The 26,222-nt window shown below is 45.7% G+C and overlaps 1 protein-coding gene across 2 annotated transcripts in view; it reads right to left on the reverse strand.

Moving 5' to 3' along the window:
- Window positions 1-26,222, reverse strand: part of man2a1 (mannosidase, alpha, class 2A, member 1) — a 355,305-nt gene that overhangs the window by 120,854 nt on the left and 208,229 nt on the right. For both annotated transcript variants that reach the window (XM_085987444.1, XM_085987435.1), the window contains exon 16: window positions 2,948-3,062. In XM_085987444.1, the coding sequence (XP_085843570.1) occupies window positions 2,948-3,062 (115 nt within the window). The remainder of the gene's footprint in view (window positions 1-2,947; window positions 3,063-26,222) is intronic.

Below are 26,222 nucleotides of genomic sequence, written 5' to 3' on the forward strand. Positions count from 1 at the left end.
GAGGAGGAAGGGGGAGACAAGGAGGATGAGGAGGAGGAGGCTGCCACTCAATCGGCATTGTGGAAGGGCGGTCTGTGACTGCCTCATCAGACTTCGGTTCCAATGAATTGGAGGCCACTTCCCGGTTGCTCAGCATGCCCCCATCATTCCATCAATTTCTCATTCCATACCGCACCCCAAAGCTGAAATGAGACACAGCCCCAAATCTGCCACATTCCAATAATAAATGTATCCAAATTCAGCAACCACATATATACAGCAACAATATTAACTAATCACCCTTGTGCAAACCCTTACTTCCCCTCTTTACAGTGCCTTTCCCTAATTTCCTGCTCCTACTTAGTGTTTCCCCAGTGGCTGCAGCAGGGCTGGTGGAAGGCTGCTGAGTGTCGGTGCCAGAGACTACAGATGGCCTTGCAGGACGCCCTCGACCAGTTCTGGAAGACCCGGCTGTACATTGCGCCACCTCAGGATGGGCAGCGGCAGTCTGGGCTGGCTGGATGACAGGCAGCAACAAGTGCAATGGCGGAGTGGCAGTGGTGGGATCAGGAATGCTGTCATCCGGAGAGAGGACAGCAGGTTCCTGCTCCATTGATCCACTGCCACTCCCCCGGGGCAGCACATCAGCATCCCTACCAATCTGCTGGAGCACAGATTGGTGGCCTGCTGCGGCACCGTGAGATCCCCGGTGGACTGTGGTGGACCCAGCAACGATGGCAGCAGTCAGAGCTTGCGTGGCACCAACTGAGACTGCATGAGAGCAGTCTGAGACTTGATGCCACCAACCATTGCCTGCATTACAGCACTAAGACGTTGCGTCGCTTCCTGCTGTGCTGCAATGGAAGCTGCCGCATCGCCCATGATACGCATCATGAGGTCTGGATCTGCACAGTCTCTCTGGGAGTCCATTAACTTCTGCAGAGTGGAAATGATGGGCTCCATGGTGTGCGCAGAGCTTTGTGCAATGTTGGAGGCGGACTCCTCCACGCTCCTTGCCATTGCCGAGGGGCTCTTGGGCACCCTTGCCATTGCACCTATCATCTCGGAGTGCATGGCCATCGCCCTTCTTGTGAACACCTCCCCATCGAGGTCCTCATCTGAGTCACCCTCCGGGGAGCTGGCTCCCAAGCTACCCTTTCCCCCTGGCCCTGCTGCAGCCCGCTCGTCCCCAGTGCATCACCCAGTGCAGACCCCTCTACTAAACTTGCCTCTAAAGATCACGTAGTGCCAGTATCTGAGGTGGTGCCTGCGGGTGAGAGAAGCAGTGACGTGATGTTTTGCTCCTCCTCCTCTTCTCCTTCCTCACTCTCAGTGGGAGGCACAGGGACAGGCTGGTCATTTGGTTGCTGATTCTCTGAAAGCATAAAGGCACAAGAGTCGCTTTAAGGTGAGGGCAGGGGGGCAGGAAGGGAGCAAGGGATGCAGACAGTATAATGAGCTGGAAAGTGGGAAAGGCTTGTGGTGTGAGGGGGAAGTAGGATGAGAGAAGGAGGGGATGAACATACCATTGTTGCCCCCAAGGGGGTTGGCATTGCCGACGGCCACGCCGCCCACCACCTGCTGCCGAATGAGTCGCACCACTCGCTCCTCCAGGTCCGAAAGCTGCTGGAGCTGTGTATCACCCCCACCTGTTCTCTGCTACTCCCACCTATTGTGAGCCATCTTGGCTGCAAGAGAAACAAATATGAGAGTCAGGGTCCAGCTATGTGTTTGGGAGATATGCCTGCTGTAGTTGAATAGATGTGATTGTAGATGCGAGTTTGAGTAGGTGCAGATGCTTGGTGGGTGAGTGGTGAGGGTGTGGTAGTTTGTGCTGTGTGTACAGACTGCTGATATGTAGGACCTGCTGAAGCATGTACTCACCTTGACCACCCAAGTGAGGTCGTTGAATTTCTTCCAGCACTGTGTCAGGTTGCGTATGACCACACTACTGGCCGAGACCTCCTGGGCCACTTCCCTCCACATTGCCCTGAATACCTAGGGCAATGGCCTCCTTCCAGTGTCCAGGAACAGCACTGCCCTCCTTCGCTCCAATGCCTCATCCATGAAACAACGAGCTCTCTCCCTGAGAGTGGGATCAGCCATCACGATCAGGGGATTGAGTTCCTTGCAGGTCGCCTTCACAGCCAGCAATGCTGATAATGAGGATCTGCACAAGGATGCAACCTCCCCTGTAACAGCTGGAAGGGGCCAGTGTGAAGGATCATTCCCGACTGCATAGCACCAGAAATTCATCATCGTTCTGCTGGTAGCGCCCTGCTTAGGTCATTAGCACTTGATTTAGCGCTTCAGCTCTTTCCAGGAGCGCTAACAGCCAATTTAGGGAAACCTCAGATTCATTAGCGCCTGGTGCTAATTTTTCACGATTTCAAAATTTAGCGCCCCAAATGGGAGGATAACGAATTTCTCCCCCCAAAGCTCTATAGATATCTACACAATTAGATGGTATTGTAACTCAGATTGACAAGAATGGCATGAAGATGAAAATGAGAAACTACTTTTGACTAGAACCTAAGGTATTACCCATGTTAAATGGGACAGGGTTGTTCAACCACTAGTGCCTAAAGCTTGCTAACCTGCTGAATTGAAACCAAAACTACCAGCAAAACAATTTTCCTAGACAGAAATCCAAGTTGTTAAGAACCAATATTATTGAGCAGGATTGGAGGACAGAATTGAACACTTCAGCTGGTAAAGAAGGTCAAATGTAAACAACCTAATTCTATTCCTTCACCATAATATTCCTTACCTTTGACTCCAACAGCTATTTTGAACTTTATGTTATGGAACCATTAATACAGTGAAGTCTCATCTCATCTAGATTATTGTTCTCATGCATTTTGTAAGCAATGTAATTATGGCAGAAGACAATGACAGTTTGAGTTCTCAAAAAAATAGAAATTTATTATAGGAGGCAGAAATACAGCAGAGCTGTAGCTGTTCTTACCATACACATTGCTGAGCCGTACTGAGTGTGTGAAGTGCTGGTAGATGCACACCATCTCTGAAAAAATGGGGCCACGAGTTATTCTCAAAATAGGAGGTTCTGAAGAAACATATGGCTGTAAGAGAAGGTACAAATAATTAAAATCAGCAAATTTCAAATTATTACTAAACAGTATTCCAATATACATTAAGAAGTTCAGTGTTTTTTTTTAAAAGATTAATTTATTGTCACCCAAACACATCTGTACCATCCTTGTGCTTAATGGAAGGCTGCAAATAAAGATTATGTAACAGGAAGACAAAAACACTTGGAAAAATTATTCAAAGGCAGGGAAGATCTATATTGATAAAGATATTTTTCCATAAAGTCACCTCCTCCTTCCATGGATGATATAGCTCAGAGATAATACACCACAATAAGTGTCTATAACTTTAGCTGTCTCTATGATGAACTGAGTGTTTGCAGTTAAAACATCTGTGATTAAGCCTTTATAACTTTTATACAAATTATGTTTTTCAGGAATTTTATTATAAATGCTAACAACATTTTGGATCTTTCACAAGATAAACATGGATGTGGAATATGGATGAAGTGTTCGGCCCTTTCATGCTCGTTCATCCAGAAAAACTTAAAACATCCAACTATTTATTAAATATATTCTTGAGTTTTTGCCTCCTTCACTATACCCAGAAGTCCATTCCATGTGTTGATTGCTCTTTGTTTGAAGAATTTGCTGATAGCAGTTTTAAATTTGCATTTCACTGACTGAAACATGCATACCATGTCCCATTGTCACAGTACAGTTTCAATGGAGCTGAAATTCAACAGGGGTTCCATCAGTCTCCCGCCATTACTCCAGCGAGAGACTGGCGGAACATCTGTGGAATTTCAGCCCCAATGGCCCGGAATTTGCGGTTGGAGGTGTACCTCCAGAGTACGCCTCCGACCCGCTAAAAATATCCGCACTTACCTTCAGGCTCCCAGGCTTCGGAGATTTTAGGCGTAAGCCTGCGTAAAGGCCCACGATCCCAGAAACGCAGGCGGTTTGGAAGCGTCCCCGGGATCGCGTGGGCCAAGTGCTCCAATCAGAAAGGAGGATTCCTAATATGATGTGGAGATGCCGGTGTTGGACTGAGTTGGACAAATGTGAGAAGTCACACAACACCAGGTTATAGTCACCTGACGAAGGAGCAGCGCTCCGAAAGCTTGTGATTTCAAATAAAGCTGTTGGACTATAACCTGGTGTTGTGTGACTTCTCAGATTCCTAATATGCTTGTGGGGATTCCATATACAAACAGAATCTCCAAATAATTAAATAATTTATACAACTGGAATAAAAATAAATGTTCCCATTTTCAAATTTAATTAAAAGTCCCTTCAATAAAACATATACAATAAAAAAATATTTTTTGTAAAATAATTTTAAACATTTTAATCCAGGCCAAAAGTTGTATAAATTAATTTTAAATGTTTGTGCATAATTTTTAATTTAAAAAATTTTTAATTTAAGATTTATATTGACCCTTATGCTGGTGAAAGCAGGCCCTACACCTGCTTTTACCAGGCATAAGGGTTTCGTGGGTATTTGCTGAGCAGTAGTTGGGCCAGTGAAAGTGATTTTTGAGTCGGTGTGGTAGATCTATCAAGGCGAACCTTGACAGATCGCAAGTTCCGGGTTTTCGTGCATGCGCAGCGCATGTGGAAACCCGGAACCTGGGGAGCCTTTTAGAAGGCTTACGACGGCGTACACTGTGTATACGCCATCATCGGCACCGCAAAATCTGGGCCAATGTCTTTATTACGTCTTTTATTGCTTAATGTATTTATACTACAATATAAATACTTGATGAAATATTATTTTAAATGACTAAGCAGTTAAAACAAAACAGCTCACAAAAAAAACAAGAACTAAATTTGAAAACAGTCTTTGAATGCAATTTATGTTACAAGACAAGCGTGATCCGCTTAGTTGTTGACATTTCTGCTTTGGTTACTTTCAGACATTAAAACAGTTTCCAAGTTTGAAGGAGAAACAAAAATCTTTATTTTTTTTGTGACTTGACTTGACCTGCCCAGTTTTAATCAAAATTTATCTTAGAATCATAGAATGTTACAGCACAGAAGGAGGCCATTTGGCATAACGTGCCTGTGCTAGCTCCTTAAAAAGAGCTATCCAATTAGTGCCACTCCCCTACTCTTTCCCCACAGCCCTGCAACTTTTTCCTTTTCAACTATTTATCCAATTCCCTTTTCAAAGTTACTATTGAATCTGCTTCCACCACCCTTTCAGGTCGTGCATTCCAGATCATAACCACTTCCTGCGTAAAACTTTTCTTTTCACCTCCCCCCCCCGGTTCTTTTGCCAATTAGCTTAAATCTGTGTCCTCTGCTTACCTACCCCTCCTGCCAGTGGAAAGTTTTTTCTTATCTACTCTGTCAAAACCCTTCATAATTTTGAACACCTCTATTAAAGCTTTTCTGCTCCAAGGAGAACAATCCCAGCTTCTCTAGTCTCTCCACATAACTGGAGTTCCGCATCCCTGGTACCATTCTGGTAAATAATCTCTGCACTCTCTCCAAGGCCTCAACATCCTTCCTATAGTGTGGAGCCATATAGTGTAGGAAATCCTGCGAGAGCAAGATTTATATCCAGATCTGACATGTTGCCATTTCTTTTAAATGGAAACAGAATCTGCATAAATCATCATAAATCAGAAATATAGGCTGTGTTCATAAGATTATTATGTTTACTCATAATTGTAAGCATCAACAATGATATTTCCAGTGATGAATTTTATTATATGGCCCTGAATGCTATTTGCTGACAATTCTATTTGTCTATGGGCTGTCAAAGTCTTTAACTGTGCTGGCATAGTCACTGAAATCAGCTTAATTCTTCTACAATTCTCCTCAGATAACATCCATGTACAAAATTTAAATTAAAACCTTGATAATTGCAGTTAACAGCAATCATAGCAAGTTATGGTTTAAAAAAATTCTGGGCACGAAATTCAGTTACGCCCCATTTGGAGGCAGCAACTGAGTTAAGACCAGACAGTTAGCACCCCGCGTGCAACTACTGCCCCGGCCGCTAAATTCGGCTTACCGCCCCACACAGGAAGTGGAGCGCAATCTCGGGCGCTCCACTTCCTGCTGGGGCGGTAACCGAGGCGATGTCGGGGTGCTATCGGCAGCTCTCGACGGAGGCTCCATGGAGCGCTGCCGCGTTTCAACGCCCCTCCCCATCAGTTAAAGGGAAGGGCCGCTGCGCACTCTGCAGGGCCTCTGATGGCTCACACTGGGCCACCAGGGCGGCGTGGTGCCATGGCGGCAGCCCTGCGCCGAGACGCCGTGCCGGGCTGCACGATGCTGGCCATGACCACGCCATGGCCCTTGGTCGGCCAAAAAAGAAAATGGTGGCGCGGGTCGCGGCCGCAGCTCCCCTTTAAATATCGCCCCGTGAGCAGAGGTCGGCCCGGCTCGTGACCCGCGTGGCTGGTGCTGACATCGCCCGCAGCAGCCTTGCGGGACGCAGCCAATTTTCTGCCACAGAGCGGTAAGGGGCCACGGCAGGGTGCTAAGGGGTTGCGGCACATGACGATGAGGTCATCGCTCGCAGTGCAGCAGCCTGGGGCGCTACTGGGTAGCACCTCAGCAACGCCCTGCCAAATTTCTCGGGAGGTACTTTTTTCGCCCCCCCACGGACAATAAGCTCTTTGCGCCCCGTTAGCAAACCCCCCCCTCCCGAGGCGCTAATGGCAAGTGCAAAGGAGCCAAATTTCTAGCCCTATAATTTTAAATCTGTAATAGCAATATTTTAAAATAGGAACACAAAGTCAGAGGAGCGTCTGCACTGCCCACCTAAAGGATCCATTTTTAGGATCAGGTCTCCTTTAAATGCCGCTGTTGAGCGCCAAATGGGAATACTGCTGCAACTTACCAGTTGTGGGAGGGTGAGAAATTGGCTAGCTCCCATGCTGAGCTGGTCAGCAGGTCAGGTACGTGGGGGCAAATAGAGCTCAACAGTGGGCCGGAGTTTTTTTCTGAGCCCAAGGGAACACCCCTACTCTTTCTGGACCCATAAAAATTAATAATTGCTTCGGCCATTTTTTGGGCAGCCTCCAGAGGTTCATTCAAGCACCACTGGCTAGGCCTCTCCACGCAGCCACTGTTCCTTTAATGCCATGGGCTTTAATTTTGCTAACAAGTTTATCATGTGGTACTTTATCAAATGCTTTTTGAAAGTCTATATATACATCAACGGCGCTACCCTCATCCACCCTCTCCGTTACTTCTTATCAAAGAACTCAATCAACTTAGTCAAACATGATTTGCCTTTCACAAATTCATGCTGACTTTCATTTAGCCACTTAGCCTGACATCAGTTGTCAAGAAAAATGCTGGAATCCATTATTAACATAGAAACATAGAAAAATAGGAGCAGGAGTAGGCCATTCGGCCCTTCGAGCCTGCTCCGCCATTCAATATGATCATGGCTGATCCTCTATCTCAATACCATATTCCCGCTCTCTCCCCATACTCCTCGATACCCATTGGCCCCGATTTTCGGGCAGCTGTCGGGCGGCTTTTCATGCGGCCGTGGTCCGAAAATCGCGGAAAAAGCGGGTCGGGACCCCCCCCCGCCTGATTCCCCGCCCCGTCCGACTTTCAGACCGCCGTTTCCACGCGCCCCGCATCAGTCCCGCCCGCCGCTGGCGGGACTGCTCGTCGGCACACTAATCACCAATGATCACCTTGTTAAGGACGATTTTCCCGTGCCGTTGCGACTTTGGGGCTTTCCCCACCTGAAACCCGCCCGCGGGGAACCCTGCCGATGAGAGCTGGCGTGAAAACAGCTGGCTTGCTTGCTTGCAGCAGCAGGGCTGAGGGCTGAAGATATTTAAAGAGGCAGCATTTGCAGGCTGCAGGGCCTTGTTGATCAAGGCTTGGGGGAACTATTTGAAGCCTTAGGAGCAGCTGCAGAAAGTTGGAGCCTCACACACTTCTTCAGTGTGAGCTCCTGGGAAGCCCCTCTCACCACCCTAACTCAGGACCTCCTCAACCGAGGCATCTGCTAGAAGCATGGGAGGCCTTTGGCACCTTCCTTTCCTGGCATTAGAGGATCTCCAACAGCAGAGGTGGCAGCAGCAGAACCAGGAACAGCAGGATGATTACCAGGAGCACCAGGCTGCTGCTCACTCACCTGAAGCTGCACAAGCCAGAAGGGGCCAGCGGAAGTGGCTTGAGAGCACCTTGCTGTGCTTTAGGGGGCCAGTGGAACCCGTTTCTGCACTGGCAGTCCTACTCAGAAGGACTTCCATGAAGATCTGGTTTCTCTGTTCAACAGATGGCCAACGCTCCTCAAGAGATGTCATTCTCTTATGAGCACTCACCATGTTTTCCGTATGCTGGCGAGTTATCTCCTCCATGGAGGTTGCCAACCTTTCCGTGGTGCTGCGTTCATGCACCAATGACTCCACAAAGGCTCTGCTCATAGTCGCTATGGACTCCTCCATTCGCTCCACACTCGCAGCGACCCTGGAGACAAAACCTGCCAGAGACTCCTGCATCTGTGCATGGCGATCCATCACCTCTTCTCTTGTGGATGGACCCAGAGGCAGAGGGTCGACATGCAGCGCAGCTGAGCTGAGCTGGCAGTGTCCTGCGCCCTCCGACGAGGACTCTCCACTACTGTCCCTGTCTCCAGAATCTGCTGAGGCTCACTTGTGAGCTGTGAAACACCAGGTGACAACACTACTCTATGTCCCGAAGGTCCCCCCCGAGGTGTGAGTGTCTGCGCTGGTGCTGGGTGCGCTTACTTCTGCTGACGCTGTGCCCTCAGAGGCTGGAGCTTCCTCTGAGGAGTCTGGCTGCACAGCCTCTTCCTCCTCCACAGTGAGGACGGGGGCTCTGGCTGGTACTGTGGGGGAGTAAAGGAAGGAGTTAGAGATGTAATGCCAAGGTTCTTCTGGTGACTCCCAGCGAGTTGGCATCTGCTGACACCTGCATCCATGCAGCATTGGTCTCAGTGGGAGGCCTCTTCCTCCCTGACCTAGGGAAGAGGACCTCCCTGTGGGCCCTAACCCCATCCAATAATGCCTGCAGTGAAGCCTCGTCGAATTTGGAGGCAGCTCGGGGTCTGGCACTGCCCACAGCTGCTGCAGGCTCCTCTGCCATGCTATGTGGTTCGTTTGGAAGCCTTCAGAGGATGCAGTGCTTGCTTTAGACCTTGAAAGCACCACGAATGATGACATCACACTGTGGGGATTTCTGACTCGAACTGGACAATTAGCAAGGCTTCCCACATGCTGGGAATTAATTGGCCACTTGAGGGAAAATTGCGTGGAGCTGGCTGACACTTTTTTATGTGTGTCAGAAACCCCACATTCGGGGAAATCTGACCATTCCCCACACAAGCCGAAAATCGGGGCCATTGTGTCTAGAAATCTATCTATCTCCTTCTTAAATATATTCAGTGACTTGGCCTCCACAGCCTTCTGTGGTAGAGAATTCCACAGATTCACCACCCTCTGAGTGAAGAAATTTCTCATCTCAGTCCTAAATGTCCTACCCCGTATCCTGAGACTGTGACCCCTTGTACTAGACCCCCCAGCCAGGGAAACATCCTCCCTGCATCCAGTCTGTCTAGCCCTGTCAGAATTTTATACATTTCAATGAGATCCCCTCTCTTCTAAACTCTAGTGAATACAGGCCTAGTCGACCCAATCTCTCCTCGTATCACAGTCCTGCCATCCCAGGAATCAGTCTGGTGAACCTTCGCTGTACTCCCTCTATGGTAAGTATATCCTTTCTTAGGTAAGGAGACCAAAACTGCACACACTACTCCAGGTGTGGTCTCACCAAGGCCCTGTATAACTGTAGTAAGACATCCTTGCTCCTGTACTCAAATCCTCTTGCAATGAAGGCCAACATGCCATTTGCCTTCCTAACTGCTTGCTGCACCTGCATGTTTGCTTTCAGTGACTGGTGTACAAGGACACCCAGGTCCCACTGTACATCAACACATCCCAATCTCTCACCATTTAAATAATACTCTGCCTTTCTGTTTTTCCTACCAAAGTGGATAACTTCACATTTATCCACGTTATACTGCATCTGCCATGTATTTGCCCATTCGCTCAACTTGTCTAAATCGCCTTGAAGCCTCTTTGCATCCTCCTCACAACTCACAATCCTGTCGTCAGCAAACTTGGAAATATTACATTTGGTTCCCTCATCAAATCATTGATATATATTGTGAATAACTGGGGCCCAAGCACTGATCCCTGCAGTGCCCCACTAGTCACTGCCTGCCACCCCGAAAAAGACCCATTTATTCCTACTCTCTGTTTCCTGGCTGTTAACCAATTTTCAATCCATGCCAGTATATTACCCCCAAGCCCATGTGCTTTAATTTTGCACACTAACCTCTTATGTGGGACTTTATCAAAGGCTTTCTGAAAATCCAAATACACCACATCCACTGGTTCCCCCTTATCTATTCTACCAGTTACATCCTCCAAAAACTAGGTTTGTCAAACACAATTTCCCTTTCGTAAATCCATGTTGACTTTGTCTAATTCTGTTAATATTTTCTAAGTGTCCTGTTATCACATCCTTTATAATAGACTCTAGCATTTTCCCTACTACTGATGTTAGGCTAACCAATCTGTAGTTCCCCGTTTTCTCTCTCCCTCCTTTTTTAAATAGTGGGATTACATTTGCCACCCTCCAATCTGCAGGGACTGTTCCATAATCTATAGAATTTTGGACGTGGTAACAGGACACTTAGAAAACCATAATATTATTAGGCAGAGTCAACATGGTTTTATGAAAAGGTATTCGTGTTTGACAAATCTATTAGAGTTTTTTGAGGATGTAGCTAGCAGAGTAGATAAAGGGGAACCCATGGATGCAGTAGATATGGATTTGCAAAAGGCATTTGATAAGATGCCACATGAAAGGTTGTCACACAAGATAAGGGCTCATGGGATTGGGAGTAATATATAAGCATGGATAGAGGATTGGTTAAAGGACAGAAGACAGAGAGTAGGAATAAACGGGTCATTTTCAGGCTGGCAGGCTGTTACGAGTGGGGTGCTGCAAGAATCAGTACTGGGGCCTCAGCTATTTACAATCTATATTAATGACTTAGATGAAGGGACCGAGTGTAACATATCCAAGCTTGCCAACGATACAAAGCTAGGTGGGAAAGTAAGCTGTGAGGAGGACACAAAGAAGTTGCAAAGGGATATAGACATGTTAAGTGAGTGGGCAAGAAAGTGGCAGATGGAGTGTAATGTGGGGAAATGTGAGTTTATTCACTTTGGTAGGAAAAATAGAAAAACAAAATATTTTTTAAATGGTGAGAAACTATTAATTGTTGGGCCTCGATTTTAATAGCCGAGGAGGCGGGTTCGGAGGGAAAATATGAAAAAAATGACTTCACCCAACCCGCCTCCATTCCGCCCCCACCAGATTTTTGTGAGTGTCTGTTCAGCCCGCTCCCAATCTGACCCGACTGGAACCGGTGGGACAGGTAGTTAAGGCAGTTAAGAGCCTGTTAACTGCCTTGCTAATCCTATTTTGATAGTGGTTTCCCATTTTCGTGCTTCTGGCTCCTGTTTCCCGTCTTGTCAGAAACAGGCCAGGTTCAAGGAGATGAGTTGCTGGAGGACATGATTTGTATGCATTGGTGGAGCACCTTAAAAGCACCCCTGAAACATGGCTGACATTCAAATGCAACAACTTTGCTGTTGTAGGTATAGGATAAGATTTTGCACATCTACTGACCTTGTAACTGTTCAAGCTGACACCCACCTGCAGTGTGACCTGAATGGAATAATTTCAGGCCACTTCGACTGTGCGCTTGCAAGCTTGTTGCCTCAAATGAAATCTATAGCAAGGGGATGGGAAAAATTTATGTCCTCTCATCCTGGTCCTCATAATCAGAGGAATAGCAGCCACGTGGCTCAGTGCAGATCTAACTGGGAAGAGGAGGACGACGGGGGGGTCACCTTGCATGCCCTGTTGTGACCAATGCAGCATCCCCCAGTTCACTGCTGCCCGTCAAGCAGGGTATGCAAACTGCCATGCCACATTCGCATAAGCTTATTCTTCAACCATAGGTGGCTACCATATGGCTCTGTAATAGTAGGCAACATTTGTCCAACGTCATACATCATTTCTGCTATACCCGGTTATTTTCCATCACTTTCACCATCAGCTTTACAGAAGCAAGTCACCCTGAGCCCTCAATGCGCATTTGCCATTTCCCAGGACACATAGGCCACACAATCAACTGTTTGCCATAATTTTTCTTTCACACATGACAAAAGGATCATAAACCAAGAACAGTCAGAAAAAAATGACAAAACACCCACGAGTCCCCTTGTGACTATATGTGCTTAATAGAAACATGGAAGATAGGAGCAGGAGTAGGCCATTCAGCCCCGTGAGCCTGTTCCGCCATTTAATGAGATCATGGCTGATCATCCAAATTCAGTACCCTGTCCCTGCTTTCTCCCCATATCCCTTTAGCCTTAAGAAATATATCCAACTCCTTCTTGAATATATTTAATGAATTGGCCTCAACTGCCTTGTGTGGTAGAGAATTCCACAGGTTCACCACTCTCTGGGTGAAGAAATTCCTCCTCATCTCAGTCCTAAATGACTTACCCCTTAACCTTAGACTATGACCCCTGGTTCTGGGCTCACCCGCCATCGGGAACATCCTTCTTGCATCTTGTCTGTCTAGTCCTGTTAAAATTTTATAAGTTTCAATGAGATCCCCTCTCATTCTTCTAAACTCCAGCGAATATAAGCCTAATCGACCCAATCTCTCCTCATACGTCATTCCTGCCATCCCAGGTATCAGTCTGGTGAATCTTCGCTGCACTCTCTCCATGGCAAGAACATCCTTCCTCAGATAAGGCGACCAAAACTGCACACAATACTCAAGGTGTGGTCTCACCAAGGCTCTGTACAACTACAGCAAGACATCCTTGCTCCTGTACTCCAATCCTCTCACTATGAAGGCCAACATACCATTTGTCTTCTTAACCGCCTGCTGCACCAATCTTTCTCCTACGCGTGCTTCGACGTGGTGCTTCCCCTGTGGCTTCAGCAGATGTAGAGGCACTTTGCTAACTAGGATGCTGTGCCTACTTAGACGCCTTTGGTGGGCGTCCTCTGGGTTTGGGAGCCTGGTAGGGCTCTTCAACAGTCTGCTCTTCCTGTGGCTGAAACGGCCATCTCAGTTGTCTCCGCAAAGTGGATCTCTGACCGAGGGCTCCGCAGTGGCATGATCGTGTGAGCTTCCTTGTGTCCTGTCAACAACATCCCTCTCATGGGTCAGCCACACCTCAGTGCTGGCAAGTGGCTGGAGTACCTTGCTGCACATCAGGGGGACCATGAGGACCCGTATCTACACTGGCAGTCCTCATCACAAGGACGTCCATGAAGCTCTGGTCTCTCTGCTCAATAGCTGCCCATCTCTCCTCCAGAGATGACATTCTATTTTGAACAGTCACAATATTTTCCTGACTCTGGCGACTTATTTCCTCCATGGCGGTAGCCATCCTTTCCATGGAGGTAGCCAGCCTTTCCACGGAGGATGCCATCCTATCCATAGAGGTTGCCATCCTATCCATGGTGGTATGTTCATGCGCCATTGCCTCCACCATGGTAGTGCTGATGTTAGAGATGGACTCCTCCATTCTATCCACACTCGAACTAACCCTGGAAGCAAACACTTCCAGAGACCCCTGTACTTGTTCCTGTATTTCCCGAGATACTCCTTTTCTGGATGGCCCCAGAGGCACAATGTCTGTATGCAGCTCAGCAGAGCTAGGAGATTGCTGCGACCTCCGCTGAGAACTCTCCACTGCTGTCGCTGGCTCCACCATCTGCTGATGCTCACTTGTGTGCTGTGATAGACCAGGTGGCAACACTACTCTAACTCGCAAGGGCCCCATCGAGGTGTGAGTTGCTGCGCTGGTGCTGGTGCGCTGAGTCCTGGTGACGCTGCTCCCTCAGAGGCTTCAGGTTCCTCTGAGGAGTCGACCGGGTCTTCGTCCTGGATCGTGGGGAGAGTAAAGGCATGATTTAGACATCTGATATTGACGTAGCTGACACATCCTTTTGAGCATATGATACAACGTGATTCTCTATGAACATCATATGCCATTGCAGTCAATCACTAAACGTCAATGAGAGGGATGAAACTCTATTATGTCACCAGCTTCCTCTCGTGTGCCCATCTCTCCATCGCCCACTTCCAGATCCTCATCACCTCCAACAATTTTGAGTGCAGCCTCCTCAGCACTTGTCAATGATGCTGGGGTAGGTGTACCTCCTCCAGTCAGTGCTCTCTCCCTCTTATTGCAGGCTATCTTTTCCTGCAAGGAGGGACACAAGCGGAGTTTCAACCACAGTGATGGAGTGAGTGTGAAGAATCCCTACCATAGAAGCTTTGAGGGAGACTAAGATGGGGTAAGGTGCCAAGAGGAAGCTACCTGTGCGTTGTTAGTTGCTGTCACTGCATAACAGTGAGAGCGAGTCTAAGGGGTGCATAGGCAGGATGCTGAAGTGATTCAGTACAGAGACAGAGATGGATAGGTAAGGGTGCAAGGGAAGTAAGGGTAAGGTGGTATTTGGAGGAGGAGGCTTACAACGCAGAGTGCTGGTGATGAGAAGAGAAGGGAAGCAGATTGAAGGTAAGTGTGATGGGATACTCACTTTTGATGTTCACACAAGATCATTAAAGCGTTTCCTGCACTGGATCCAGGAGTGTGAATAAATGGACCTTGCGCTGACCTCCTCAGCAATGCGCAGCCTTGGTCTGCTGAAGTGGCTTCCTCCGGCCATCCGGAGGGAAGAGAATCTCCCTGCGCCCTCTTACAACTTCGACAAGAACATGGAGGGACTCAGCATTAAATCGAGGAGCTGTCTTGCCTCTGGAAGAAGTCATTATGGTTGGAGCAATATCACTGAGTATCAGAATGCATAAGGGAAAGGCATAGGCTGAATGGGAGTTTTAGAGCCAGTTGCTATGATGACGTCATCAGAGGTGGCCAGCTGACTCGATCGCACACATTAGACCGACCAGCGCGCCCGAATGAACTTAACAAGCTGATTTCACTAAAATCGGACATCAGCAGCTGATCCCGCCAGAAGCGGACCCGGAACCTGCCCACCACGCAACCCGACTCCAACCACCTCGGGAATTAAAATCGATCCCTTGGTGTTCAGAGGCATTTGGGCGTCCTTGTACACGAAACACAGAAAGTGAACATGCAGGTACAGCAAGGAATGGCATGTTGGTCTTTATTGCGAGGGGGTTGGAGTACAAGAGTAAGGAAGTCATGCTGCAATTGTATTGGGCTTTGGTGAGACCACACCTGGAGTACTGGAGGGGTTGCAACGAAGGTTCACTAGACTGATTCCTGGGATGAGAGGGCTTTCCCATGAGGAGAGATTGAGTAGAATGGGCCTATACTTTCTGGAGTTCAGAAGAATGAGAGGTGATCTCATTGAAACATATAAGATTCTGAGAGGGCTTGATAGGGTAGAGGTTGAGAGGTTGTTTCCCCTGGCTGGAGAGTCTAAAACTAGAGTGCATAGTCTCAGGATAAGGGGTCGGCAATTTAGAATTGAGATAAGGAGAAATTTCTTCACTCAGAGGGATGTGAACCTTTGAAATTCCCTACCCCAGAGGGCTGTGAATGTTCAGTCATTGAGTATATTCAAGACTGAGATTGATAGATTTTTGAACTCAAGGGATTTGGGGATTGGGCAGGAAAGTGGAGTTGAGATCGAAGATCAGTCATGATCTTATTGAAAGGCGGAGTAGGCTCCTATTTCTTATGTTCTTATTAGCCCATACTTCTGCAAAGGCCAATTAATCTTGTCTCGGTTTAATGGCCGGAATTTTAATCTGGAGGTGGGTCGTGAGCAGGGGGTGGGCTAGAAAGCGGTCAGGAAACCTGGGAGAACAGATTTTGAATTTAACTGCCTCGGGGTGGGGAGGTTGGGGGGTGATCCGAGGCTAAGTGGAAAGGGCATTTACCTCCTGGATTCAGCAGTCCTCGCCTTGCTTTAGCTGGCAGGTTCTCGGAGGCCTGGGAAACCTGACCAGCCAGAGTTAAAGTTGTAATGGTGGATCACCATGAGGCATGAAAACCAGAAGTGGGTGGGTTGGGGGTCAGGATTCAGTTTATTAACTCTTTAACCTGCCACCCAACCCCAACGCACCCATTTTTAGAGTTACAATTCCCCCCATTGTCTCTAAAAGATTCCCCACCACCGAGGTTAGACTGACCAGCCTGTAATTGCTGCGTTTATTTTGAACAGGGGTATAACATTTACAATCCTCCAGTCCTTTGGAACCACCCCCATACCCAAGAGGATTGGAATATTGTGGTCAAACCCTCTGCAATTTCCATCCTTACTTCCCTCAACAAACTTGGATGCATCCCATCTGGACCAAGTGACTTTTCTACTTTGAGTACTGCCAACCTTTTAAGTACCTCCTCTTTATCTATTTTTATCCTATCCAATATCGCTACTACCTCCTCCTTTACTGCAACATTGGCAGTATTCTGTTCTCTGAATAAGACAGACGCAAAGTATTCATTTAGTACCTCTGCCATACCTTCTGCCTCCATAAGAAGATCTCATTTTTAGTCCCTAATCAGTTCCACCCTTACTTTGACTACCCTTTTACTATTTATGTTTCTAAAAGAATTTTGGGTTCCCTTTTATGCTAGCTGCTAACCTATTCACATACACTCTCTTTGCCCCTTTTATTCCCTTTTTTAGATCTCTGTTGTACTTTCTGCACTTAGCTTGGTTCTCTAGTGTATTATGAACCTTACATTTGTCATAAGCCTCGTTTTTCTGTTTCATTTTAATCTCAATATATTTAGTCATCCATGGAGCTCTAGCTTTGGATGTCCTTCCTCTCCCCCTCATGGGAATGTGTCTACTCTGACCCGAACTATCTTCTCCTTGAAGGCTTCCCATTGTTCAATTTCTGTTCTGCCTACCAATTTTTGATTCTAATCCACCTGGGCAAGATTCCTTTTCAACTCACTGAAATTAGCCCTCCTCCAGTTAAGTATTTTTATGTTTGATTGTTCCTTATCCTTTTCCATAACTATTCTAACCCTAATGAAATTATGATCACTGTTCCCCAAATGCTCCCCCTGTGAAACATGCTCCACTTGCCCCACTTCATTCCCCAGAACTAGATCCAGCACTGCTACCTTCCTCGTTGGGCTGTAAACACAAGTTCTCTTGTACACATTTCAGGAATTTCTCACCTCTTTGCCCTTTATACTGTTACTATCCCAGTCTATATGGGGATAATTGAAAACCCCCATTATTACTACTCTATAGTTCTTGCATCTTTCTGCAATTTGCCTACAAATTTGAGCCTCTATCGCCTTTCCATGTAGGGTACTTTGTTCATACAATGATGAATTGTTAGTTGTTAAAACTTGATCTGCATAGAGTAAGACAAATTCAAAACAGTGTTGTTTATCATCAAATCAACCAAACTCAGTGACAGAATTTGCAGTGACTGTGACCTCACAGTATCACAGAATAGTAAAATAAAATAGACCTACAATAAAAGAAAAAAGGAGCACAATAAATCTTCATAAAATATATATAATTGCTGCAGGACAAATTTGTTTAATATTTTAAGCTTTTTCTAAAAGCCATTCTCAATACAGCATGGATTTAAAATTCCAATGGCACTTAATAAAGCATGAGACTTGTAAATTTAGTATGACTGAAATTATCCAAGCATTGGAATGTTTTGAATAATTTCAGTCACAAGCTGCCAGTACTGCTGACAGCAAAACTGATTTATCTAATTTTTCCAAGCTCCCTTTTTTAAGCCTTTTTCAATGCAAAACCATTTTTTAAAATAACAATGACAGAAAGGATTTAGAGACTTCAAAATGTTTTAAAGAGTGAAAAACAGTTAACCCTTTACTTTCATTGGGAGAGTTTGGTTACCCATAAACAACATTCACTTTAACAAGTTTTTTTTGTAGTGTGTAAAGAATCAATATTTTCCATAACATTTCAAGCCGTCAGCATTAGCTACAGTAAATGGAAGCTAAAATTACTGCAGATTGTTTTGTCTGAATTGTACTTAAACATGGAACTAAATATCAAACTGAACACATATTTCAAAATATAAAGTAAACAATGATTAGCTTTGGTATTTATATCATCTATCTGGTCATGTGTATGGGAAATAGCTGCAAAGTTAAAGTGCATTGAAACCAAAGCTTAAAATGTTATGCTTTGCAAGTGCTTGTAAAAGCGATGTTTCCATTACATAATGCTTTTGATAGCTCACAATACACGAAGATGGTTTCAAATTTAAATATTCCATTATGCTTCATTCATCATGACAGCATATGGAATTCTTAAGATATAATTTTTGCCTCATTTTAGAACGTACTTTGATCAATAAAAACCCCTCATGATTGTACAGTAAGTGCTATGAAATTCATAAATTGAATTTGTTCAGCAATGTACAATTCACGCTGCTGCAAATGTGAACAATTAAAACGTATCTTTTGTGAGCCTTTAATGGATAGCTCATTCCAAGTGGTTATTTTATATGGATTCTCAATTAGTGAGAGAACTATTGGAGATTAATTTTATATCCGAGGTATTTTATTAGAAAACTTTATGATGGGGTTCTATAGCATATTATAATAATAGCTATCCTTCTAGTTTTTTTGGTTGACTAATTCAAATAAGAGACAATTTATTTGATGTGGAGCAGGCCACATTTTCTTCTTGATAAACTAGTCCCAACTTGGAGAAAATTACTCTTTTTATGTGCGTCAAGAATCTCAAATAAAATGGATGAGGTACATCGGTTGTCAAATGAAATAAGATTACAATTTTGATTTAGTTTCAAGAGCAATACTGTATTGTATGGTTCTGTACTACAGTACTGAACCAACCTATTAGTATATGTGCCTTTAAGAGCCCCCTGTGTACTGTAATGCCGGTAATGGCCACTCGGGCTATATAAGCCTGTATATTGTGTTGTATCAGTTGGTACCCCTCCAGACTTTGTTCAGTAAACACCTGTGAAACCAACTCCTGTCTTCAGTGTCTCTATTAACACACGGATACAACAGTGGCGACAAATTGGAAAGGAACTTACCTGCAATTCGGCAGCACCTCAAGGACATCGATTCCTCTGGCGTCCAAAGTCGAAGAAAGTCAAGAAAAAGCTGTGGTTTCACCAGCTAGCCGAGCTGGTGGCAGGTACTGCAATAATCCTTCCTGGGCGTCGGGCTGGGGCTCCAGCGGCTGGCTCTGCAGCTAGGCCAAGCAGCGAAGGCGGAGGCAAGCAGTAACAGACGGGGAGGGAGCACTCGGGAGGCGGCCGGCGCTGCAAGCAGGTCGGCACTCAGACCTAGCAGAGAGAGTCCGGCGGGAACGAGTCTCCACCTGTAAATAAATAAATAAAAAGGGAAACCCGCAGGAAACAGCGTTGTCATCGGCAGCAGCGGCGGGGAAGCACCATACCTTTTCTGCAGAAAAGAAAGAAAAGCGCGGGAAGCGCCATTTTTTTTCTAGGATGCCTAAGTCTGGCAATATTGATGCTTTTGATAACGAGATAGAGGATTGGACCACATATGTGGAAAGAGTGGAGGTATATTGCACCGCAAATGGAATAGAAAATGAAAAAAAAACGTCAGTACTTCTAAATCTAATGGGTGCAAAGACATACAGGCTGTTACGAAACTTAATCACTCCAACCAAACCAAAGGACAAGAATTTTAAAGAAAGTATACCCCAAAGGAAAAATAAGGGTGCCTGTTGTATACAACGGCAAGGAAATACAAAAGTTGTATTTATACGTTCTACAAGATGGTGGTCCACCGCTGTTGGGACGTGAATGGATCAGGAAAATACGTTTAGACTGGCACTCCATTCAGGCACTGACGGTGAACAGTAAGGAAAAAAACGATGATGACGTCATACCTGAACGATTAAAAGACATCTTGGCCAACGCCAAAGAAGTGTTTCAAGAGAAACTAGGAACCTTGAAAGGCATCACTGCCTCAATAAAAGTGGAAGTTGTGGCAATTCCCAAGTTTTTTAAGGCAAGACCGGTGCCATACGCAATTCGTCCAGCAGTCGAGGCAGAGCTGAAGAATTTGGAAAAGGCAGGCGTATTATCCAAAATAGATTGGAGCGAGTGGGCAACACCCATCGTCCCAGTCATGAAGAAAGTGTTGAATAATGATAAATCTGAAGAACAGAGAAAAATTCGCATCTGTGGAGACTTCAAGGTGACTGTAAACCCGGTCCTTCACACGGTACAGTATCCTCTTCCGAGGATAGAAGATATTTTCGCCTCACTATCCGGAGGGAAACGTTTCACCAAAATTGACTTGGCACAGGCATATCTACAGATGGAGGTTGAAGAGGCCTCTAAAAAGTATCTCACGATAAATACACACAAACGTCTGTACCAGTACAATCGACTGGTTTTCGGAGTAGCATCCGCTCCAGCTATCTGGCAAAGAGCTATGGAGCAAGTCCTCCAAGGGATTCCGGGGACTCAATGCTACCTAGACGACATCCTTGTAACAGGAGAAAACGACAACGAGCACCTTGCCAAAAGAACCTACTACACCACCGAGGCGTTATCCGGACCGAGTCAGGAAGCCTCCAGAGAGACTGACTTATAATTAATTAACTGCAGCAATGTGTAGATTATTTTTCTTGTAACATGTAATTAATGATTACTTAAAATATTATGTACTGGTTGGCTAAAAGGTGAGGAATTGTAGTGTATGTGCCTTTAAGAGCCCCCTGTGTACTGTAATGCCGGTAATGGCCACTCGGGCTATATAAGCCTGTATATTGTGTTGTATCAGTTAGTATCCCTCCAGACTTTGTTCAGTAAACACCTGTGAAACCAACTCCTGTCTTCAGTGTCTCTATTAACACACGGATACAACACTATTTAAGTTAGAGTTCAAATTGAGCCCAGGAGTACAAGGATATAGCCCTCCTTTTATTGGTTAATTATGAATTAAGCTCTGCTAGCATAATCCCATTCTTTGATGGACAAAGGACCTCAACAGAAACCTGCATTGAATATAGTATTAGGATTGACAATATGTAGAATGGTAAAGTCATGTTTATAATTATTGTGCATATGTTGAGTTAAAATAAATTGTTGAAAAGAGATACAGTAGCTGAATATTGAAGCTAACTCATGCCATATCCATGATCTGTTTGATGATCATGTAAACCTCCCAAAAATACATTTATGAACGTAACTACAATCAGCAAGAATTTCATATACAATTTTGCACTTTCAAATTGATATGTAAAGCACAATGGACTATTTTGAGGCATGCTTTCTTTTTAAAATTAGATTTTCTTTTGATTAAGGTGGCGGCACAGGTATGGCCATGTTCAACACTTCCACATCTGTTTGGCTCATTTTAAAGTGCCACGGTTCTCTGAAAGCCAGGCAAAGACTCAAATGGTAGTACCTACTAGGATGCTAATTTCAAAGAAAAAAGAGTGCAAAATTATAAATTTATAAGAAATCAAGATTGTGTTCACATTCAAACTTAATTTTTGTGAAGAATATTCCTTTTATGTTTTAAATACAGACAAATGGAACTTACGAATAGTGAGGAGTTGACTTAAAAAAAGTCTGATATATAGTTGTAGTTTGAAAAACAACCTGAATTGTAAAACGTATATGTGCACCTCAAAGAGGAACTGTAGGAGTCTCTGCACTCCTAACAAAGAATCTATAACTTACTGGAAGTTAACAAACTGAATTTATTGTCTAAGAACTTTACAAAACAGGAAACTACAGGAGAAGCTCAAAACAGGTCTTTTCTCTTTCAATCCACACGAGGACTGACTGGCCCCGCCCTCTACCTCTGACGTCATCACGTTTCCCGCTGAAGGGGACGTCACGTGACCCACGTGATGACGTCATCGCGTCAGATCGTGATGTTGTCGATCTAGCTCTGTTTAACCAGAGCCAACTTGAAAGGTAGTAACATTGGTTACAGACAATTAATGCTAGAGGTAATAACATTGGTTACAGACAATTATGTAAGTCACTGTAAGAGTCTCTTAGTGGTTTTGCCACAGAACTTCAAAATGAACTACAAAGTGTGAAAAATGGTCTATAATATAATACAGTATAGTATGCTCTTCTATAACCTATATATGTGTACAATATAGAACAGTTTACATATGTGGGAGCATTGGTTATTAAAAACATGTAATACACACCTATTAACATTTTTTTTTAAATTGTTACAATGAATCATTCTTAGAATTGGCATACAAAATGCTAATTTCATCAACGTCAATTCAAAGGTTTCAAGGTATGGACCATGATTCATTCAAGGTGCCAAACATTTTAGTTTGTATAACAACAACAACTTGAATTTATATAGCACCTTTAACAAAGTAAAACGTCCCAAGGCGCTTCACAGGCATATTAAAAGACAAAATATTTGGCACCGAGCCACATAAGGCAAAAGTAGGGCAGGTGACCAAAAGCTTGGTTAAAGAGGTAGGTTTTAAGGAGCATCGCATAGGAGGAAAGAGAGGTAGAGAGCTTTAGGCAGGGAATTCCAGAGCTTAGGACCTAGGCAACATAAGGCACGGCCACCAATGGTTGAGTGATTTTAACCAGAGATGCTCAAGAGGGCAGAATTAGAGGAGCACATGTATCTCAGGGGGTTGTGGGGCTGAAGGAGATTACAGAGATAGGGAGGGGCGAGGCCATGGAGGGATTTGAAAACAAGGATGAGAATTTTGAAATCGAGATGTTGCTTAAATCGGGAGCTAATATAGGTCAGGGAGCACAGGGGTGATGGGCGAACGGGACTTGATGCGAGTTAGGACACGGGCAGCAGAGTTTTGGATGACCTCAAGTTTACGTAGGGAAGAATGTGGGAGGCCAGCCAGGGGTGCATTGGAATAGTCAAGTCTAGAGGTAACAAAGGCATGGATGAGGGTTTCAGCAGCAGATGAGCTGGGGCAAGGGCGGAAACGGGCGAAGTTACAGAGGTGGAAATAGGCGGTCTTAGTTATGTTACGGGTATGTGGTCGGAAGCTCACTTCAGGGTCAAATATGACACCAAGGTTGCGAACCGTGTGGTTCACCCTCAGACAGATGTTAGGGAGAGGGATGGAATCAGTAGCTAGGGAACGGAGTTTGTGGCGGGGACCGAAAACATTGGCTTCGGTCTTCCCAATATTTAACTGGAGAAAATTTCTGCTCATCCAGAACTGGATGTCGGACAAGCAGTCTGACAATTTAGAGACCGTGGAGGGGTTGAGAGAAGTGGTGGTTAGGGTTAGGGTTAGAGCTGGGTGTTGTCAGCGTACATGTGGAAACTGACGCTGTGTTTTCGGATGATGTCGCCAAGGTGCAACATGTAGATGAGAAACAGGAGGGGGCCAAGGATAGATCCTTGGGGGATTCCAGAAGTAACGATGCAGGAGCGGGAAGAGAAGCCGTTGCAGGTGATTCTCTGGCTACGATTAGATAGATAAGAATGGAACTAGGCAAGTGCAGCCCACCCAGCTGGACGACTGTGGAGACGCGTTGGAGAAGGAGGATGCAGTGGTCAACCGTGGCAAAGGCTGCAGACAAGTCAAGAGGACGAGGAGGGATAGTTTACCTTTGTCACAGTCACAAAGGATGTCATTTGTGACTTTGATGAGAGCAGTTTCGGTACTGTGGTAAGGGCAGAAACCTGATTAGAGAGATTCAAACATAGAATTGCGGGAAAGATGGGCACGGATTTGAGAGGTGACAACACATTCAAGGACTTTGGAGAGGAAAGGGAGGTTGGAGATGGGGCTGTAGTTTGCAAGGACGCAGGGGGTCAAGGATTGGTTTTTTTTTTTTGAGGAGAGGGGTGATGACGGCAGATTTGAGGGAGAGGGGGACAGTACCTGAGGAGAGAGAACCATTAACAATGTCAGCTAACACGGGAGCCAGAAAAGGAAGTTGGGTGGTCAGCAGTTTGGTGGAAATAGGATCGAGGGAGCAGGAAGTGGGTCTCATGGACAAGATGAGCGCAGAGAGGTCATGAGGGGTGATCAGAGAGAAACTGGACAAAGATGTGAGTTCAGGGCTAGGGCAAGGGGGAACCTTAGAGGATGTTTGGCCCAGTGGGCTATGGGAATGGAAGGGAAGTGGCAGAGGCAGCTGAACGGATGGTCTCAATCTTAGAGACAAAAAAGTCCACGAGGTCTTCACATTTGTTGTCGGAGGTGACAGTGGAGGAGACAGGGGAGAGGGTTTTAAGAAGACGGTTAGCAGTAAAGAATAGGTGCCGGGGTTTATCTTTGCATTCCAGAATGATTCTGGAATAGTGAGCAATTTTGACAGACGAGAACAGGACCTTATAATGCTTTATGTGGTCCAGCCAGATCTGGTGGTGAATGGCTAAATCAGTTGTCGGCCATATCCGTTCAAGTCTGTGTCCCTTGGACTTAAGGGAGCGAAGACGAGGGCCATACCAGAGGGAGCGTCCGGGGTGAGAGAGGGTAATTGTTTTAATAGGGACTAGGGCAACAAAGGTGGATGTGAGGGTGTGGTTGAGCAGAAATGTCATGGTGAATCGAGGGCCAAAGGCTGGACAGTTGGGATTTCATAAGTGTAGTTGTAAGAGAGATGGGAGAGTGTTTTTTCCAGGGGCGGACACAGAAGGCAGTAGAGTTGGGGGAGGGGGGGGCGTGGGCAGGGGGAAGGGGGTTGTGGGTGGAAAGCAATACAGTGTTCAGAGATGGCCTTATCTGCGATTGACATGATGGGAATAGCGAGGCCACAAGGGATGGCAAGATCGAGGGGTTGGCCATGAATATGGTTTGGGGACTTTACATGGAGGGAGAGATTAAGGGAGGATAGGAGGCTGGTGAACTCAGAGGAGAGACAGCATGGTGAACTGAGAGGGAGGTTGAAATCACCAAGGATGAGAAGTCGTTCGGTGTAGAGGCTGAGGGAGGAGAGCAGGGAAGATATCTCGGTAATAAAATTTTTATGGTACTTGGGTGGCCGGTAGAGAACAAGAATTTTAAATGAGAGGTGAGAGGGGTGGAATAAGGTTTGATGCTCAAAGGAGGAGAAAGTGCCAGAGGAGTAGAGGGACAGATCAAGGTGTGATTTGGTGATGAGAGCCACACCGCCACCACGGCGGTCTGAGCGGGGCAAGTGGTGGAAGGTATAGCCAGGCGGGGAGGCTTCATTTAAGGGTAAGGTGTCATCACTCCTCAACCAAGTTTCTGTCAAGGCCATGATGTCGATGCAATCATCCACGATAAGCTCACAGATGGCAAGAGGCGAGTTTGCAAGTGAACGGACATTCTGGAGGGAGATGCGGAGAGAGTTGGCGCTGGGGGGGGGGGGGGGGATGAGTTGGATGGGGAGAAGATTGGCAAGATTTTCCCCCAGTTGGCGAGAGAGTAGGATAGGACAGTTGGGGTTTCTGCTCATAAGGCGGCAGCGGCAAGTGCTTTGATGGGCCCTTTGTAGGATGCCAAGAGAGGCGCAGAGGGAAGCTGTAGACTTATCTAAGATGGATTCAAGCCTGGGATGGCGGCAGGAGAGTGGGAAGGTCAAAGAGTAATGAAGGATTGGGGTAGGGGTTTGGGAGGGCAGAGTATCTGAGAGAGGAGAGGTGAAAGGAGGCACGACGACAGGAGAGAGTGGTCAGGGAGGGATAGAGAGAAAGGAAATGAGGGGGAAAAAGTGGAAAAGTATTGAATGGCTCGGGTCTGGAGCAGCAGCCAAAGTGCACATGCGGATGGACACGGGAAAAACTCAGGTTACATAGGCTTGTTTATAAATGTAATAATTAATGGATAGTATAAGCCCCCCCTTTTTTAAAGACAATTAAATAATGCAACCTTTGGATTTGACTTTTCAATATTATCAAAAACCTAGTACATGTTTTGTGTACCTTCTTAAATAATAATGATATTTCCAATTTTCCAATCTAAAGGCACAATTCCCGAACCTAGCGAGTTTTGGAAAGTTATGACTAACGCACCTGGAGGAGGATGATATGGTCAACCATGTCATAGGCTGCAGAGAAGTCAAGGAGGATAAGGCGGGATAATACACCAGGATTACAGTCAGAGATGCTAACATTTATGACTTTGATTAGGGCAATTTCAATACTGTAGTAGGGGCGTAAACCCGATTGGAGAGATTCAAACATGGAG

The sequence above is a fragment of the Somniosus microcephalus genome, chromosome 1, assembly GCF_052327205.1.
Source record: "Somniosus microcephalus isolate GS21.2 chromosome 1, FLI_Smic_1.0, whole genome shotgun sequence".
In the NCBI taxonomy this organism is placed as follows: Eukaryota; Metazoa; Chordata; class Chondrichthyes; order Squaliformes; family Somniosidae; genus Somniosus; species Somniosus microcephalus.